Source organism: Loxodonta africana, chromosome 21 (genome assembly GCF_030014295.1).
Source record: "Loxodonta africana isolate mLoxAfr1 chromosome 21, mLoxAfr1.hap2, whole genome shotgun sequence".
In the NCBI taxonomy this organism is placed as follows: domain Eukaryota; kingdom Metazoa; phylum Chordata; class Mammalia; order Proboscidea; family Elephantidae; genus Loxodonta; species Loxodonta africana.
Window position 1 is genome coordinate 12,407,345 of NC_087362.1, and position 16,227 is coordinate 12,423,571.

General features: G+C 37.2%; 1 protein-coding gene across 2 annotated transcripts in view; it reads left to right on the forward strand.

Annotated features, from left to right (window-relative positions):
- GLRA3 (glycine receptor alpha 3) overlaps positions 1–15,043 on the forward strand; it is a 240,913-nt gene extending 225,870 nt beyond the window's left edge. For both annotated transcript variants that reach the window (XM_003415819.3, XM_003415818.3), the window contains one exon: positions 14,765–15,043. In XM_003415819.3, the coding sequence (XP_003415867.1) occupies positions 14,765–15,043 (279 nt within the window). The remainder of the gene's footprint in view (positions 1–14,764) is intronic.
- Positions 15,044–16,227: the final 1,184 nt, after the last annotated feature.

A 16,227-nucleotide genomic window follows, 5' to 3' on the forward strand; every position in this document is an offset into this window, starting at 1 on the left:
ACTGGAGGCGTTTCAACAAACAGATGAAATGCTGGGAGCTCTCATTCATCTACACCAAGACATTTGGAAGACAGTGACCTGGCAAACAGATTGAAAGAGATCTATATTTGTGCCCATTCCAAAGAAAGATGATCCAACAGGATGCAGAAATTGTTTGAAAATATCTTTAATATCACACGCAAGTAAAATTTTGCTGAAAATAATTCAAAAACAGTTGCAGCAGTACATCAACAAGGAACTGGCAGAAACTCAAGCTGGATTCAGAAGAGGATGTGGAATGAGGGATATTATTGGTGATGTCAGATGGATCATGGCTGAAAGCAAATATCATAGAGACATTGTTATTTACTGTGTTTTATTGACTATGCAAAGACATTCAACTGTGTGGATCATAACAAATTATGGATAACATTGAGAAAGATAGGAATTTCAGAACACTTAATTTTGCCTATATGGAACTTGTACATAGACTGAGAGGCAGTCTCTCGAACAGAACAAGCGGATACTGAGTGGTTTAAAATCAAGAAGGGTGTGTGTCAGAGTTATATCCTTTTACCATACTTACTCAAGCTGTATGCTGAGCAAATTATCTGAGAAGCTGGACTATATGAAGAAGAACAGGAATCAGGATTGGAGGAAGGCTCATTAACAACCCGTATTATGCAGATGACACAACGTTGCTTGCTCTAAGTGAAAAAGACTTGAAGAACTTATTGATGAAAATTTAGTATAGATTATGCCTCAACATAAAGGAAACAAAAATCCTCAAAACTGGCCTAATAAACAACATCATGATAAAGGGAGAAAAGATTGAAGTTGTCAAGGACTTCATTTTACTTGGATCCACAATCAACGTCCAGGGAAGCAGCAGTCAAGAAATCAAAAGATGTATTGCATTGGCCAAATCTGCTGCAAAAGATCTCTTTAAAGTGTTAAAAAGTAAAGATGTCACTTTGAGGACTAAAGGTGCATCTGACCCAAGCCACAGTATTAAATCACCTCATGGGCCTTTGAAAGCTGGACAATGAATAAGAAAGACCAAAGAAGAATTGATTCCTTAGAATTATGTTGTTGGCAAAGAATATTGAATATACCGTGGACTGCCAAAAGAACGAACAAGATACCCTGGAAGAAACTCAGCCAGAGTGCCCCTTGAATACGAGGATGACAAGACTTCATCTCACGTACTTTAGATATGTTATCAGGAGGGACCAGACCCTGGAGAAGGTCATCATACTTGGTAAGGTTGAGGGTCAGTAAAAAAGAAGAAGACCCTCAGTGAGATGGATTGACGCAGTGGCTGCAACAACGGGATCAAACACAGCAATGACTGTGAGGATGGTGCAAGACTGGGCAGTTTCCTTTTGTTGTTATAGGGTCACTGTGAGTCGGAATTGACTCCATGGCACCTGTCAATGACAACAGCGATATTCCTGATAAGCTGCTAGAAAATCTTCAGTCATGTCTAAAATTATTTCATTTCATCTTTCAAAAAAAATCCCAAGAAGCCAATCATCTAAAATTTAAAAAAAAAATCACTGACCCTGAGATCTAGGGTCCTTGCTCTCCCTTGTCCCTGGCTGCCTGGAGTGCAGATGTAGCCCTGGTCAGCAGTCTGGCCATTGCCTCCTCACAAAATTGAAATCTTATTTCGGAAGGAGCCATGAGATAGATGAGCATGGCTGAGCACAGATACGCTTAAAAATATATGGTGTTTCATGGAACATATTTAAAATACTTAGGGTTCCTTGGCTATAAAACTTAGATTTGCAAGGATTCCCAGCAGTCAATATAGCAAAATCCCACTATTGCCACGCTAAGACAGTGAGGCCTTGAAGGTTGTAGTGATCATTTTAGTTTTGTGCTATTCATTAACCTTTTAGTGAAAAAAAGCAGAAGGCTAAAACCACCAGAGAAATAGGCAACTGGGTAGGCCTATTTTACGTAGTACTTGAGTGCTATTTGGGGGACTCAGGGTTTAAAATATCTTATAGTAAAATGAGTCATGTTATTAATGTTTCTCTTTCATATTATACTTTAGGCAATTTCTGTAATAACATAATGATTACAATCAAAATACTAATAATGCAATAGCAATGATTTGAGTACTTTGTCAGGAGTTTTATAATTTTTTTCCTCTCATCCTAAAAGAAAAAAACCCTGCCAGACAGGTGTTATGATCTTCTTTCCATGGAATAAGAAACCAAGATTCAGAGTTAAGTAGCTCCATTAAGGCTGTCCAGACACCATGTAATTGTTATAGATAATAAAACTTTTGCAGTTTTGAATTTTGATTTTGAGTTCAGCCAAGGTCATATTTTAAATTTGGACTTTTATGTTCGTGACTATATAAAATATTTGAAAACTCTATTCTATAACACACAGATATTTTTATAATGTAAATACCCAATTTATTTTCACTTTTTTAGAACATAACTGTGCTCTTTAACTCCTTCTTTTCTATTACCGTGGCCAGCAAATAAACATTTGAAGAAGACATTTTGATGAGAGAGATGCTTTTACTGAAACTAAAAATTTCTGTTTCTTCAGCTTCAAAATTAATAGGAAAGCCATTGGCAATATATTTGTAAGTGAAACATTGCTTTTGAAAGTGGTATTGCACTAAATGAAATTATATAACTTAAAATTGTTGTTGTTAGGTGCCGTTGAGTTGGCTCCGACTCATAAAAAAACTCATAGCGACCCTATATACAACAGAACTAAATACTATTAAAAGTTGCTATAATATAACAATTTATAATTATTCAAGGTCTAGTTCCTGAGACATGGTTAGATTCTGTGTCGATTTAAAAATGGGTAAAGGTTTATATCCCAGATAGCCTTCCATATAGTTATGGGAATGAGACTTAGAAACAGGAATTATTAAGTAATAAGAGTTCAATACTAATACAAAAGTCATTATAGAGTATTTTTTTCATAAACTAGTATTTAAAATGTAAATTGGAAAGTACTGTATGACTTCAATACTGTTACATGACTATAAATTCAAGCTGGTCAGAATGGCTGCAGTGCGGCTCTTGGAAACCTTTGGTTCTAAAGCGTCATTGTTCATTATCATCACCTAGAGAACGTGTTGGAAATGCAGATTCCTGGGTCCACGAAAATGCTCAGTCAGAATCTCTGTGATGAGAGGTAGGAAACTGCATTTCATCGGTCCTTGTCAGTAATTCTGGGACAAGGGTTACATGAACCAGCCTTTGAGAAACATTGCCCTTGCCGAGACTATCATTACTGCATACACATGGATTGACGGTAATCTTACAAGTTGCTGCCTCTTCTTATGATGGACCAGTACTATAGGAAGATGATTAAGCTTAAACTGTTCAAATGTGTCATTTTCTATTAAAGAAATATCCAAATGAAAAGGAGCTTTGGCCAATACAGCACAGGTTACAGGTTTGAGGAGACAATCGGACCTACAAAACAGAAAAAAGCTTTAATGTTATATACCATTTACTTAGCTTTCTACAAGTATAAAAGGTAGGAGCGACAGCAGATGTAGTATCTTCATCTAAGTAGGAGGCGTAGCAGCTACTCTCAAGTACACAAAACTTCCTGCCCCCTTGCCTGCACAGGGATGATGGCTTGTAAATTTAAAGAAATAGAAGAAGAATCTTGTTATGTGGGAAAGACAAAGGTATGTGTCACCATGTTGCTCCCCAGCCCTCACATTTCAACCTCCAGAAGCATAAACCTTTCTAAAGGTAGCCCCCTTACTATCACTCATATCCAGGTGGTCTACATACTCAGCCAGTGAACTACCCAGCCCTCCATGCCCTCGGCATCTCCCGTCTCTAATAATACATGTTTTAATTGCCCGTTCCAACATCTATTTAAACCACTGCTCTGTAGGTGAATGGGATATGATGTGTCCTTACTATGTTGTGCCCTTGGGTCATTTTGTACATTGGTCATGTTAAAATGTTTCCATTTGTCCAATGAGATATATTCCAGGGGCCCAAACTGATGTAAAAAAATGCCTTGTTCCAAGGCTGTGGTAGTATTTTCACCTGTGACTTTTGTTATTGTGGCTTTTTTATTAAACAAAGCCCAATTTTCTGCCAATATCCCGCTTGAATTTTCCAGGAGCCATGGACAAAGACCCTAAGTATTCTAATTGCAAGCTATGTGTCAACCTTTGTACTCTGGGGATTCATCCTGAAGGCAATTTTCGGGCAGTTGTTCTCTTGTTAATATTGAGGGTAAACTCTCGTCATACCATTGGCTTCATTGGGTGACTACAGAATATATCACAATTCTGCCCATTGTTTCATGGCCTGGCCACCACAGCGGCTGCCTTTAAGGCATCTGCTTTGGCACTCTAGTCTCTTTCTGAGCCAACAATTTGGTGAGAATTACATGACCCAATCTAATCTTCCCTGAAATTTCCGTAAGGAATTTCATCCCCACATACAATATTCTTAACTGCCCACTTATCAGGATCCATTGGCCTGATCATGAGGCAAGGCCACTGGCCTGGACCCAAGAGGCTTTGAATATTAAGATATTGGTCTGACGGTAAGAGCCAAGTTGTTCTGGTATTGCCCGAGTACACTGTTCTCAAGTTAGCCCATTCTGACGACTTACCATAACCTTTTTCAATTAGGGTTATTCATTCCACTGGGCGAAAAGTGCCAAGAATGGCTGGGCTTTTTTCTGTCCATATGGGACTTTCCATTGGTAAACCAGATGGCTTGTTTTGCCTCAGTGGAAAGAGAATCACAAGATTTAGACAACTCTGAATAGGTCAACAAGAGATTCTATCATTGTGTCAGAGTCAGAGAGAGCACCGTCTCATGGATCCGACATACTCCCAGAGTTACTTCCCTTAGTTTATTTTTGAATATACCATTTTCTTTTTGCCAGGGAACTTGGTTGTACTACTACTTGTGATTGGAGTGCCTTTTTGCATCACTCATAACATGACAGATATCTCAGGCATAAATATGGTCTGATTCCCTTCAGATTCCATCAGTTGTGGGGTCCGTTTCTACTAGAGCTCAAGAGAATGCCAGTAGCTCTCATTTAAATAGGTTATACCTGCTTATGGCATCAGGAAATTTTCTAGTCCAGAGTCCTAGTGGCCACTTAGGGTGCCGCTATTAAGCTTTATCCAGAAACTCCAATCTACGCGTGTTTAGTAGTAGACACTTATTGCCACAATCGTTGATGAAGTTTAAGTCCACAGAGGGCTGGCTTGGGCTATCATGTGCCTCATTTCTCTTATAGTTCATCTTTGCTTCTCTTTCAAATTGCCTGTCTTTGTGTCACTTCACACATTGGGGCCAACGGGACATCCAATGTACCTGCCAGATTTCAAGTATACTTATGAGCTGTTTTTCTCAGAGCAGGGTCCAGAGCTGACAGCAATTTGTTCTTGCTTGTGAATTATCTCCAGTGGCCCCAGTCCAGATACTTGGACTGTTCATGCAGTACTCTGGATCTTAGTTGGATTAATCAGCCACTTTCGCCTAGTCACTTGAGCCACTGCGATTTTCGAACTCTCCCTGACTTTCTTCGTTGACAGGGAAATATCATTCATCATTGATCAACTTACTGTTGACCGTGATGTAGACTAAATCTTTTCTTACCAGGTTGTAACAATATGCTGAAGAATTCAGGTTCTCCTGTTGTTGTTGTTAGGTGCTGTCAAGTCAGTTCCGACTGATAGCTACTCTATGTACCACAGAATGAAACACTGTCCAGTCCTGTACCATCTTCACAATCGTTGTTGTATTTGAACTCATCGTTGCAGCCACTGTGTCAATCCATCTTGTTGAAGGTCTTTCCCTTTTCCACTGACCCTGTACTTTACCAAGCATGATGTACTTCTCCAGGGACTGATCCTTCCTGGTAACATGTCCAAAGTACATAAGACGCAGTCTCACCATCCTTGCTTCTAAGGAACATTCTGGTTGTACTTCCAAGACAGATTTATTTGTTCTTTTGGCAGTCCATGCTATATTCAATATTCTTTGCCAGTATCACAATTCAAAGGTATCTATTCTTCTTTAGTCTTCCTTATTCATTGTCCAGATTTTGCATGCATATGATGCCACTGAAAATACCATGGCTTAGGTCAGGAGCACCTTAGTCTTCAAGGTGACATCTTTGGTTTTCAACACATTAAAGGGGTCATTTGTAGCAGATTTGCCCAATGTAATGCATCTTTTGATTTCTTGACTGCTGCTTCCATGGGTGTTGATTGTGGATCCAAGTAAAGTAAAATCCTTGACAACTTCAATCTTTTCCCCAATTATCATGAAGCTGAGTATTGGTCCAGTTGTGAAGATTTTCGTTTTCTTTATGTTGAGGTGTAATCCATACTGAAGGCTATGGTCTTTGATCTTCAACAGTAAGTGCTTCAAGTCCTCTTCACTTTCATCAAGCAAGGTTGTGTCATCTGCATAATGCAGATTGTTAATGAGTCTTTCTCCAATCCTGATGCAGAGGTCTTCTTCATACAGCCCAGCTTCTTGGATTATTTGCTCGGCATACAGATTGAATAGGTATGGTGAAAAGATACAACCCTGACACACATCTTTCTTGATTTTAAACCATGCAGATCTCTTAGAGAAGAACAATAAGTTTATAATTGAGTACACCCCACATGAAGGCATATTGTGTTTGATTGTTCTTAGGTTGTGAATAAAAAGAAAGCATTAAGCAAGGCTATCCCCTAGTTTCCTCTGGCCTTCTGAAGCTCTGAATAGTTTTCACCATGGAGACTGCTATAGGACTTCTTTATTGAACCCACAGTAGTCAACAGCCAGCATGCAGGACCCATGTGGTTTTATCTAGAGAGAATTAATGGAGACTACCATCTCTTTTCCACCATTCTCTTAATCAAAGCTGAGAGTTAGCATTATCTTCCTGGTATTCCGTATTGATTAATATTTACTATGGAGGAAACCAAGGTAATCGAAGGGCTCCAATTTTGGTACATCCAATTAAAACCCTGTCAAGGAAAGACTTGCCCAAGATTAGGCTCAAGCCACAAATGGCAAGGCCCTCCATTTAAACATCACATTCTTTCCAACTATACAGTTAGCCAAAGGTGATACCACCTTCTGAATGTCTCTTACTCTCTCATTTTTCTATGGAGAGTTTTACTCTGACCTTTACTCTCTTTCTTCTTTCCTCCACCCAGCTTCTCTTTTGCTCTTAATGTTGCCTTAATATTGTCTTCTTCATTCTCCAGTAAGTATACGGCAGTCCCAAAAAGCTGTGTTCACAACCCCCCGAACCATTCCATTTTAGCCATAGCATGGGCTTGAAACCCCACTCAGAACTGGGCAAGGAGTTCCTGGCTTTCAGTGGAACCATCTTTGGCTGTAACTGACTTAACTGATGGAACAAATACAGCAACTCTTTTTTTTTTTTTTAGAATTTGTTTTTTATTATTATTATCATACTTTAGATGAAGGTTTACAGAACAAGCTAGCTTCTCATTTTTTATATATACTGTTTTCTGATATTGGTTACACTCTCCCTTTTCAACCTTGGGTTCCTTATTACCAGCTTTCCAGTCCCCTCCTTCCTTCTAGTCCTTGCCCCTGGCTTGGTGTGCCCTTTAATCTCATTTTGTTTTATGGCCTGTCTAATCTTTGGCTGAAGGGTGAATCTCAGGAGTGACTGCATTACTGAGCTAAGAGTGTCCAGTGGCCATGCTCTTGGGGTTTCTCCAGTCTCTGTCAGGCCAAGTAAGTCTGGTCTTTTCCTGTGGGTTAGAACTTTGTTCTACATTTTTCTCTAGCTCTGTCTACATCCTCTATTGTGATCCTTATCAGAGAGGTCAGTGGTGGTAGCTGGGCACCATCTAATTGTGCTAGACTCAGTCTGGTGAAGGCCATGGTAGTTGTGGCCCATTAGTCCTTTGGACTAATCTTTCTGTGTCTTTGGTTTTCTTCATTCTCCCTTGCTCTCGAAGGGATGAAACTAGTGGAGTATCTTAGATGGCTGCTTACAAGCTTTTAAGACCCCAGAAGGTACTCACCAAAGTAAAATGTAGAACATTTTCTTTATAAACTATGTTACGCCAATTGAGCTAGATATTCTTCGAGACCATGGTCCCCACAGCCCTCAAGCCCAGTAATTTGCCCCCTCAGGGAGTTTGGGTATGTTTATGGAGCTTTCATGACCTCACCTTGGACAAGTTTTGCTGGCTTTCCTAGTATTACATACTACTGTCTTACCCTTCACTAAAGTTACCACTTGACTACTGTCTATTTAGTGTTTTTTCATCCCCGTCCCTCCACTCCCTTGTAACCATCAAGGATTGTTTCTTTTTGTATGTAAACATTTTCATGAGTTTTTATAGTAGTGGTCTCATACAATATTTACCCTTTTGTTATTGACTTTTTTCACTCAGCACTATGTCTTCCAGATACATCCATGTTATGAGATGCTTCACAGATTCATCACTGTTCTTTATTATTGCATAGTACTCCATTGTGTGTATGTACCATAGTTTGTTTATCCAGTCATCTAGGTTGTTTCCATCTTTTTGCTGTTGTGATCAATGCTTCAAAGAGCATGGGTGTGTATATGTCTATTCCTGTGATGGCTCTTATTTCTCTAGGATATATTCCTAGGAGTGGGATTGCTTGACCACATAATATTTCTAATTCTAGCTTTCTAAGGAAGCATCATATCACTTCCCAAAATAGTTGTACCATTTTTGCATTCCTACCAGAGGTATACAAGAGTTTCAATCTTCCAGCAGCCTCTCCAACATTTTTTATTTTCTGCTTTTTTTATTCATGCCAGGAATGTCAGGGTGAGATGGTAACTCACTGTGGTTTTGACTTGCATTTCTCTAATGGCCAGTGATCACATTTCCTCATGTGTCTGTTAGCTGCTTGAGTGTTTTCATGAACTGTCTGTTCATTTGCTTCACCCACTTTTTAATTGGGTTATTGTCATTTTGTTGTAGAGGTGCTGGATTTTCCTGTAGATTTTAGAGATTAGACTTTCGTCTGATTTGCCAGAGCCATCAATTTTTTCCCAGTCCGTAAGTTCTCTTTTTACTCTTTCGGTGAAGTCTTTTGATGACAGTAAGTGTTTCATTTTTGGAAGATCCCAGTTATTCAGCTTATCTTGAGTTTGTGTGTTGTTAGTTATGGTTTGTATCCTGTTAATGCCATGTTTTAGGGCCTCTAACATTGATCCTATTTTTTTCTTCCATGATCTTTATAGCTTTTGGTTTTATATTTAAGTCTTTGATCCATTTTGAATTAGTTTTTATGTATGGTGTGAGGTGTGGGTCCTGTTTCATGTTTTTGTAGATGGACATCCAGTTTTGGCAGAACCATTTGCTAAAAAGACTGCCTTTTCCCCATTTGATGGACTTTGGGGCCTTGTTGAAGATCAGGTGACCATAGGTGGATGGATTTACTTCTGGGTTATCAATACTGTTTCATCAGTCAATGGATCTGTCATTCTGCTAGTACCAGGCTGTTTCGACTACGGTAACTGTATAGTAGGTTCTGAGGTCAGGTAGTGTGAGTCCTCCTACTTTATTCTTCTTCTTCAGTAGTACTTTAGTTACTCCATATAAAGTTAATGATTAGTTTTTCCATCTTTTTAAAGAATGTTGTTGGTATTTGGATAGGGATTGCATTGTATTTGCAGATCGCTTTGGGTAGAACTGACATTTTAACAACGTTGAGTCTATCTATCCATGAGCATGGCATGTTTGTCCATTTATGAAGATCTCTTTTGGTTTTTTGTGGTAGAGTTTTGTAGTTTTCTTTGTATAGGTCTTTTACATTGCTGGTTTGATTTATTCCTAAGTATTTTATTGGGGGGGAGGGCATTATAAATGGTATTGTTTTCCTGATTTCCTTTTCCTCGTTCTCTTTATTGGTGTATAGAAATCCAACTGATTTTTTGTATGTTTATCTCGTATCCTGCAATTCTGCTGAATCTTTCTATTAGTTCCAGTAGCTTCCTCGTGGAGTCTTTTGGGTTTTCTACATGTAGTATCATATCACCTGCAAATAGGGACAGTGTTACTTCTTCATTACCAATTTGGATGCCTTTCGTTTCCTTTTCTTGTCTTATTGCTGTAGCTAGGACGTCCAGCACAATGTTAAATAGGAATGGTGATAAAGGGCATCCTTGTCTTCTTCCTGTTCTCAAGGGGAATGTTTTCAGTCTCTCTCCATTAAGAATGATGTTGGCTGTTGGTTTTCTGTACCAAAAAAAAACAAAAAAACAAAAAACCCGCTGCTGTCAAGTCAATTCTGACTCATAGCGACCCTATAGGACAGAGCAGAACTGCCCCATAGAGTTTCCAAGGAGTGCCTGGCCAGTTTGAACTGCCGACCTCTTGGTTAGCAGCTGTAGTACTTAACCACTACGCCACCAGGGTTTCCATGGTTTTGTATAGATACCCTTTATTATGTTGAGGAATTTCCCCTCTATAACCATTTTATTGAGAGTTTTTATCAAGAATGGGTGTTGGACTCTGTCTAGTGCATTCTCTGCATTGATTGAGATGATCATGTGATTTTTTTCTTTTGTTTATATGGTGGTTTGTATTGATTGATTTTCTAATGTTGAACCACCCTTGCATACCTGGTATGAATCTCACTTGGTTGTGATGTATTATTTTTTGATGTGATACTGAATTCTATTGCCTAGAATTTTGTTGAGAATTTTTGCATCTGCATTCATGAGAGATATTGGTCTGTAAATTCAGCAACTCTTGTCAGTAGCTTTTGTTTCCGTTGAATTTAATTTCTGAGATGAAAGGAGCAGAACTAATAGGGTTCTTTGGGGGAAGCAACTGCTGGAACTTGAACAGATTTCACTCATCCCACCTGGCAAAATGTAAATCTTTCATAGCAATCCTGTCAATTTTCACCCTGTTCATTCCATGTTTTAACAGCTACCTAAAGAAAGCCACTAGATTAACCTCTAACCATCATCTTTCCTCCAAAGAGTCCAGATTTTCTTTCCATCAGTGAAACTCAGCATGACAGAGGGAAGAATACATGTGTCTGTAAATCTTGTATACCCTCCTGCCTCCAAAAGGAGGCTTACATGGGAACCCATGGCTGAGGGATAGTTCTAATCACACAGTGTCTATTACAGTTCAGGTAAGATAATATCATTTAGGGAGGCTCATCTATGATTATCATACGACCAACCCTGGTTTGCTACTGCATTTAATATAACTACTTCTTCTAAAATGGTGTTCTATTTCACAACAATGAGAAGACCAGGCAATTTACCTTCTTAGCACATATTCACACCCCAGCCTTCACCCGCTTCAAAAGAGCCAGTAATTCCTGAATGGCAACACTGCAGTAAGTTCAGGTTAGCATTCATACCAAACATTCTATTTCGTGCTGCAGCACCTGAAAACATATTGTTAGTTCTTCAGTCAATTAACCTAAAAATATAGAAAAATATAGAGTGTCCAGACATTTGCCAGCGCTTCTCAGTGAAGTGACCCAGATGTTTTATAGTAGAATTTCTTTGTCCAATATGATAGCTACCAGACACATATGACTGTTGAGCACTAGAAATGTGAATAGTCTAGATGGAGATGTGTTGTAAATGTAAAATAACACCAGAGTTCAAGGACTTGGTATAAAATAAAAAAAATGTAACATATGTCATTAATAAATTTTACACCAAATAAATTTTGCAATAATATTTTTAACCTATTGGATTAAATAAAATACATTATTAATTTTACCGTCTATTTTAACTTGTTAAAACACAGCTAATGTAGAATTTAAATTATACATATGGCTCTCCTTTACAATTCATATTCTATTTCTATAGGACAGGGATGCACTATATAGTTGCTAGTTTCCAGTGTAATTTGCCTGGGATTGCAGAGTTGACATCAAGATTAAGTGCAAGGTCCTTCCAAGTCCAACTAAGCTTCTGTTTTGTTTTACACAATGGAGCTGTTTTCACTTTGAGCACAAGCCAGAGAGCTGCTTGCTCTACATGCTCTGGTTTTTCTTTTCCCTAAGTGGTTTCAATTTCACAAGGATAATTCATTAACAGAAAACAAGGAATTAATTGTATCTTGAGCCACTTACCCCTCAGTTTATCACCCTGTGTCTCCTCAGTTTATCTCACTGAGCACTCATTTGCCAATTCATCAGGGGACAAATCTGTGTTATCCAGATCCCAGTGGTAAGACTGACCCCCCAGTTATTTGCTGCAGAGCAACTTCAAACCCCAGCTGGATCACAGGCACCCAGGCATCACTCTCATCAGAGCTCCCTCCTACAATTTTTGGTCATGTTGAACAGATCTGAAAGCCAAGTCAGCTCCTGTTACCACCACCGAGATTTTTTCAAATTGGCAAGCAGACTCGCCAGGCAGAAACAAGCTTTGACCTAATATTACATTTGCTTAGCTCTATAGGAGGATATGAGGCAGGAGATACAACAAGTACAGCATCTTTGTCTCATCAAAATGCAGGGTAGCTATTCAAGAACATTGTTTCTTTTGTCCTCGTGGCATATAGCTGCCAAGGACAAAAGTCAAGGTGCTATGATCGCCTTGACCCGGAGAAGCCACAGCCTTTATTTCCCACCAAATCTGTGTACCGTCAAGTCAGGTAGGTCAAAGTCTTCATGCCAGCACAGAGCTACCCCGAGGCAGGTGCAGTAAGTGAAGACCCACCCTCCCTATCTAGCTTAATTGCACTGTTTCCAAGGAAATGATCCTGTTGGAATCCGAGGTCCTTCTCAGCACTCTTGCAACAGCCCATGCCCGATGTTAAACCTTTATTCGCAGTTAGTTGTGTGGAAACACACAGTTAAGGTGAATATCGTTGTTCACTAAATACGTTAATTAAATGGATCGTCTCTGTTTTAAGATGAATGGCTGGATTCTGAAAACAGTACGTTCTCCAGAAGAGATAATTAAAAAATTAGTCAATGTATCCTGCTTTACTAAATGCATTAACTAATATCATGAAATCTTAGCATCTTACTAATTAATTTCCCAATTGGTTGAATAGTACATCAACATCAAAATTATAAACATGCTTTGAGAACTGTATATGTTATCCTATTTTGAGATGGATATTTTTAAACATATGTGTTGATGTAATTTAAAATGCTATTTTATGCTTCAATATTCACCTGATTGACTTACCTCGGTGACCTACGTTTTCTTCTGGAATCCAAACACCACGATGATTTACTAAATTGTAAGGGTGCTATTTCAGCTCTTACATGTGAACTGTATAATCCCTAGTTTATCCACTTTTTTCAAAATATATTTATAGAAAATAGCAAAGCAAAGCATAATTTAGTCTTAAAATTTCCATGGAAACCAAAAAAATCACCAGAGTAAATGAAAATGCTTATTAAAGAGTACAGGGAAATCAATTTCCAATTCTTGAAAGTAATCACATGTAATTTGGATCATCAGCTTTTATTTCATAATTGCATTCTCATTATTCAATTGTTTATACATTTACAGTTGAGCAATTTCCTAATAATTATATGTTTTGGTTATTCAGCTGGAATTACCTTCCTTTCATAGTTCCTGAAAAATTATTTTGTGTATTACTGCAACGACTTTGGCAATCTTCTCATTTTTAGCATCCATTATAACTTCTATTTTTTACTTTCATATTTTGTAATATACTGTTCATTGTGTAATTATGTTCATAGTCCCCAAATAATTTTTCAAGAGTTTGAACCAATTAATTTTTATGTTACTATCAAAAATTGCTATCAGAAAGAGAAATATAACTTTACAAATGTTAGAACTGTTATCTTTTAAACTTTCAATTTTAGTAACAAGAAACTATTTAATTCATACGTAGCCATCTACTGTCATTCTAAATAAATGCATTAAATTATTCATTAATAAATTTCATTATACATTATTAAGTGCCATATTTTTCTATCATGAGCACATCTCATTTATCATGTTTAGTAATAATTTTACCTTAAAATGTTGATTTGCTTTTCTTTTACATACGTGGAAAATTCTTCTCAATTTGCAACATTTAAGAGAAAAGTAACAATACTTTTTAGAAGCATGTAATTGTAATTTTTAAAGACATTAAAATTTATTTTAAAACATGAAATAAACTTCTTATAAATTTCATTCATAATTTCAACCAAACCAGTGCACCTCTATATAATCTAGACTATGTGAATATCTTAGAGATCTTGTAGAAGGGTGAGTGTAAAACAGAGGAGTAGTGTAAAATGAGAAGTAAAAAGCCAGGCAATTTTGCTGAGCCAGACGGCAGCTGCCAAGGAAGTAACCTAAAATTACAGTAAACAACCATTAAAAACTTTTCCTCCATGAGAAATAAAAATTCAGTCAATAATGCCGGTATTTTCTCCCTTTGAACTCACATGTTTATTCATTTAGACTCATAATATAAAAAAACAAATAAGTATATGAGTATATATGACCCAGTATCCGAATGTATACTTTTCTTGTTCTTTTTACTTAGATATTCTAGCATTATGTAGACAATACCAGAATTTTTAATTTTCCCATAAAGTATGTAATTTGAGAGTTTCGTATTTATTAATGGGCACATCTATATGGTACAGCAGGATGTAAATAAAACTTCAGTGGGAAAAGTCACAATTTGTCTTTACACGCTTCAATTATCTTTTCATTATTTTAACATAGGAATTTATCACAATAAAGTTTACGTTTGCGATTCTGAAATGCCTGTTAGACCTATTCCATCCCAATTCTAAGGTGTGTTCTTACATTTTTCTTGTGACAGGATGATGAGGTAAGGGAAAGCCGATTCAGCTTCACAGCCTATGGAATGGGGCCATGTCTGCAAGCAAAAGATGGTTTGACCCCAAAGGGCCCCAACCATCCCGTCCAGGTAATGCCGAAAAGCCCAGATGAAATGAGAAAGGTCTTTGTCGACCGGGCCAAGAAGATCGACACTATCTCCCGAGCCTGCTTTCCATTAGCCTTTTTGATTTTCAATATTTTCTACTGGGTTATCTACAAAATTCTTAGGCACGAGGATATTCATCAACAACAAGATTAAGTCCCTGAAGGCATGCAAGCAAGCTGAAATGATCAATTCAGAAGAAAGCTTCTTTGCCATTGTTGTGTGTGTGTGCATGTGTGTGTGCGTGTGTGATGTACAAATGATGACCACTGTGTTGAAACAGCATAAAGAAGAGTTGTATTTTGATTTGCTATGCAAAGCAATGAAGCAAATTAAGATTCTTTTAATGGATACGAAATATATATTATGAGGATTCTATTTCATATTAATATAGTGTTTTCTTTGTTGATTCACAGTAAATGATATAAGCGATAGCTTTACTGCCAATGTGTTTGTATGTTATACAGCATCACATAACAGTAGATGTGAAAACTACTTTGAAATTCCTTGATTCTTAATTCAATGATATTAAATCTTATAAAAGCTGAATTTGCACACTAAACATTATTAAGGGAAAGGGAAAACATGTTGAAGATAATAAAAATCAATAGCTTGAACCTTAAAAATATTTTCTTATACTGTAGTTATAAAATAGGAAAAGAATCAATTCAGTGAAAAAGTCACTCTATATTACTGGGGCACTGTACATACAATCACCATAGAACCAACTTATATAATAATAAGACATTTCAATTAGAAGGTTAAAAAAAAAAAAGTGAAACTTTGTTTAATATACTAAAGATAGTCCCTCCGTGGAAATTTAAAACAAATGGCTTAAGAGATCATGTGGTATACAAAATTCACTTTTCTTAAATTTTGTATCTCAGTGAATGATGGAAGAAATATTGAAAGTGACATAATTGCTTTTAAATAAATGTTATAACTATGTACCTTAAATTATCGACAAACACTGAAAAATTCAAGTCACCATCTTTATTTTTGCTAAGTTGTTAATAGGTAGCTTCTCAATGGTCTGTACATGATTATGTTTTAATCTTTTAATATAATTGAAACAAAGTGAGGTAAGACTTTGTATTTTAGTTAAAAATGAGACTTTAAAGTTCAAAGGAATTTACATTTGGATGAAAATGAATTCAATGAAAACCAAACAATGGATTCCTGAAAGATTTTTTAGCAAGAACCTTTTCCCCCTGAAAGTTATATGGGTTCAAACTTCTCGCTGCAAATATAAGAAAGCATTTTAATTCTTAATTATATAAGTCATTTCTATATAGTAGGATTGATTGTTTTCATGTATGTGAAATAATGATTTCCATACA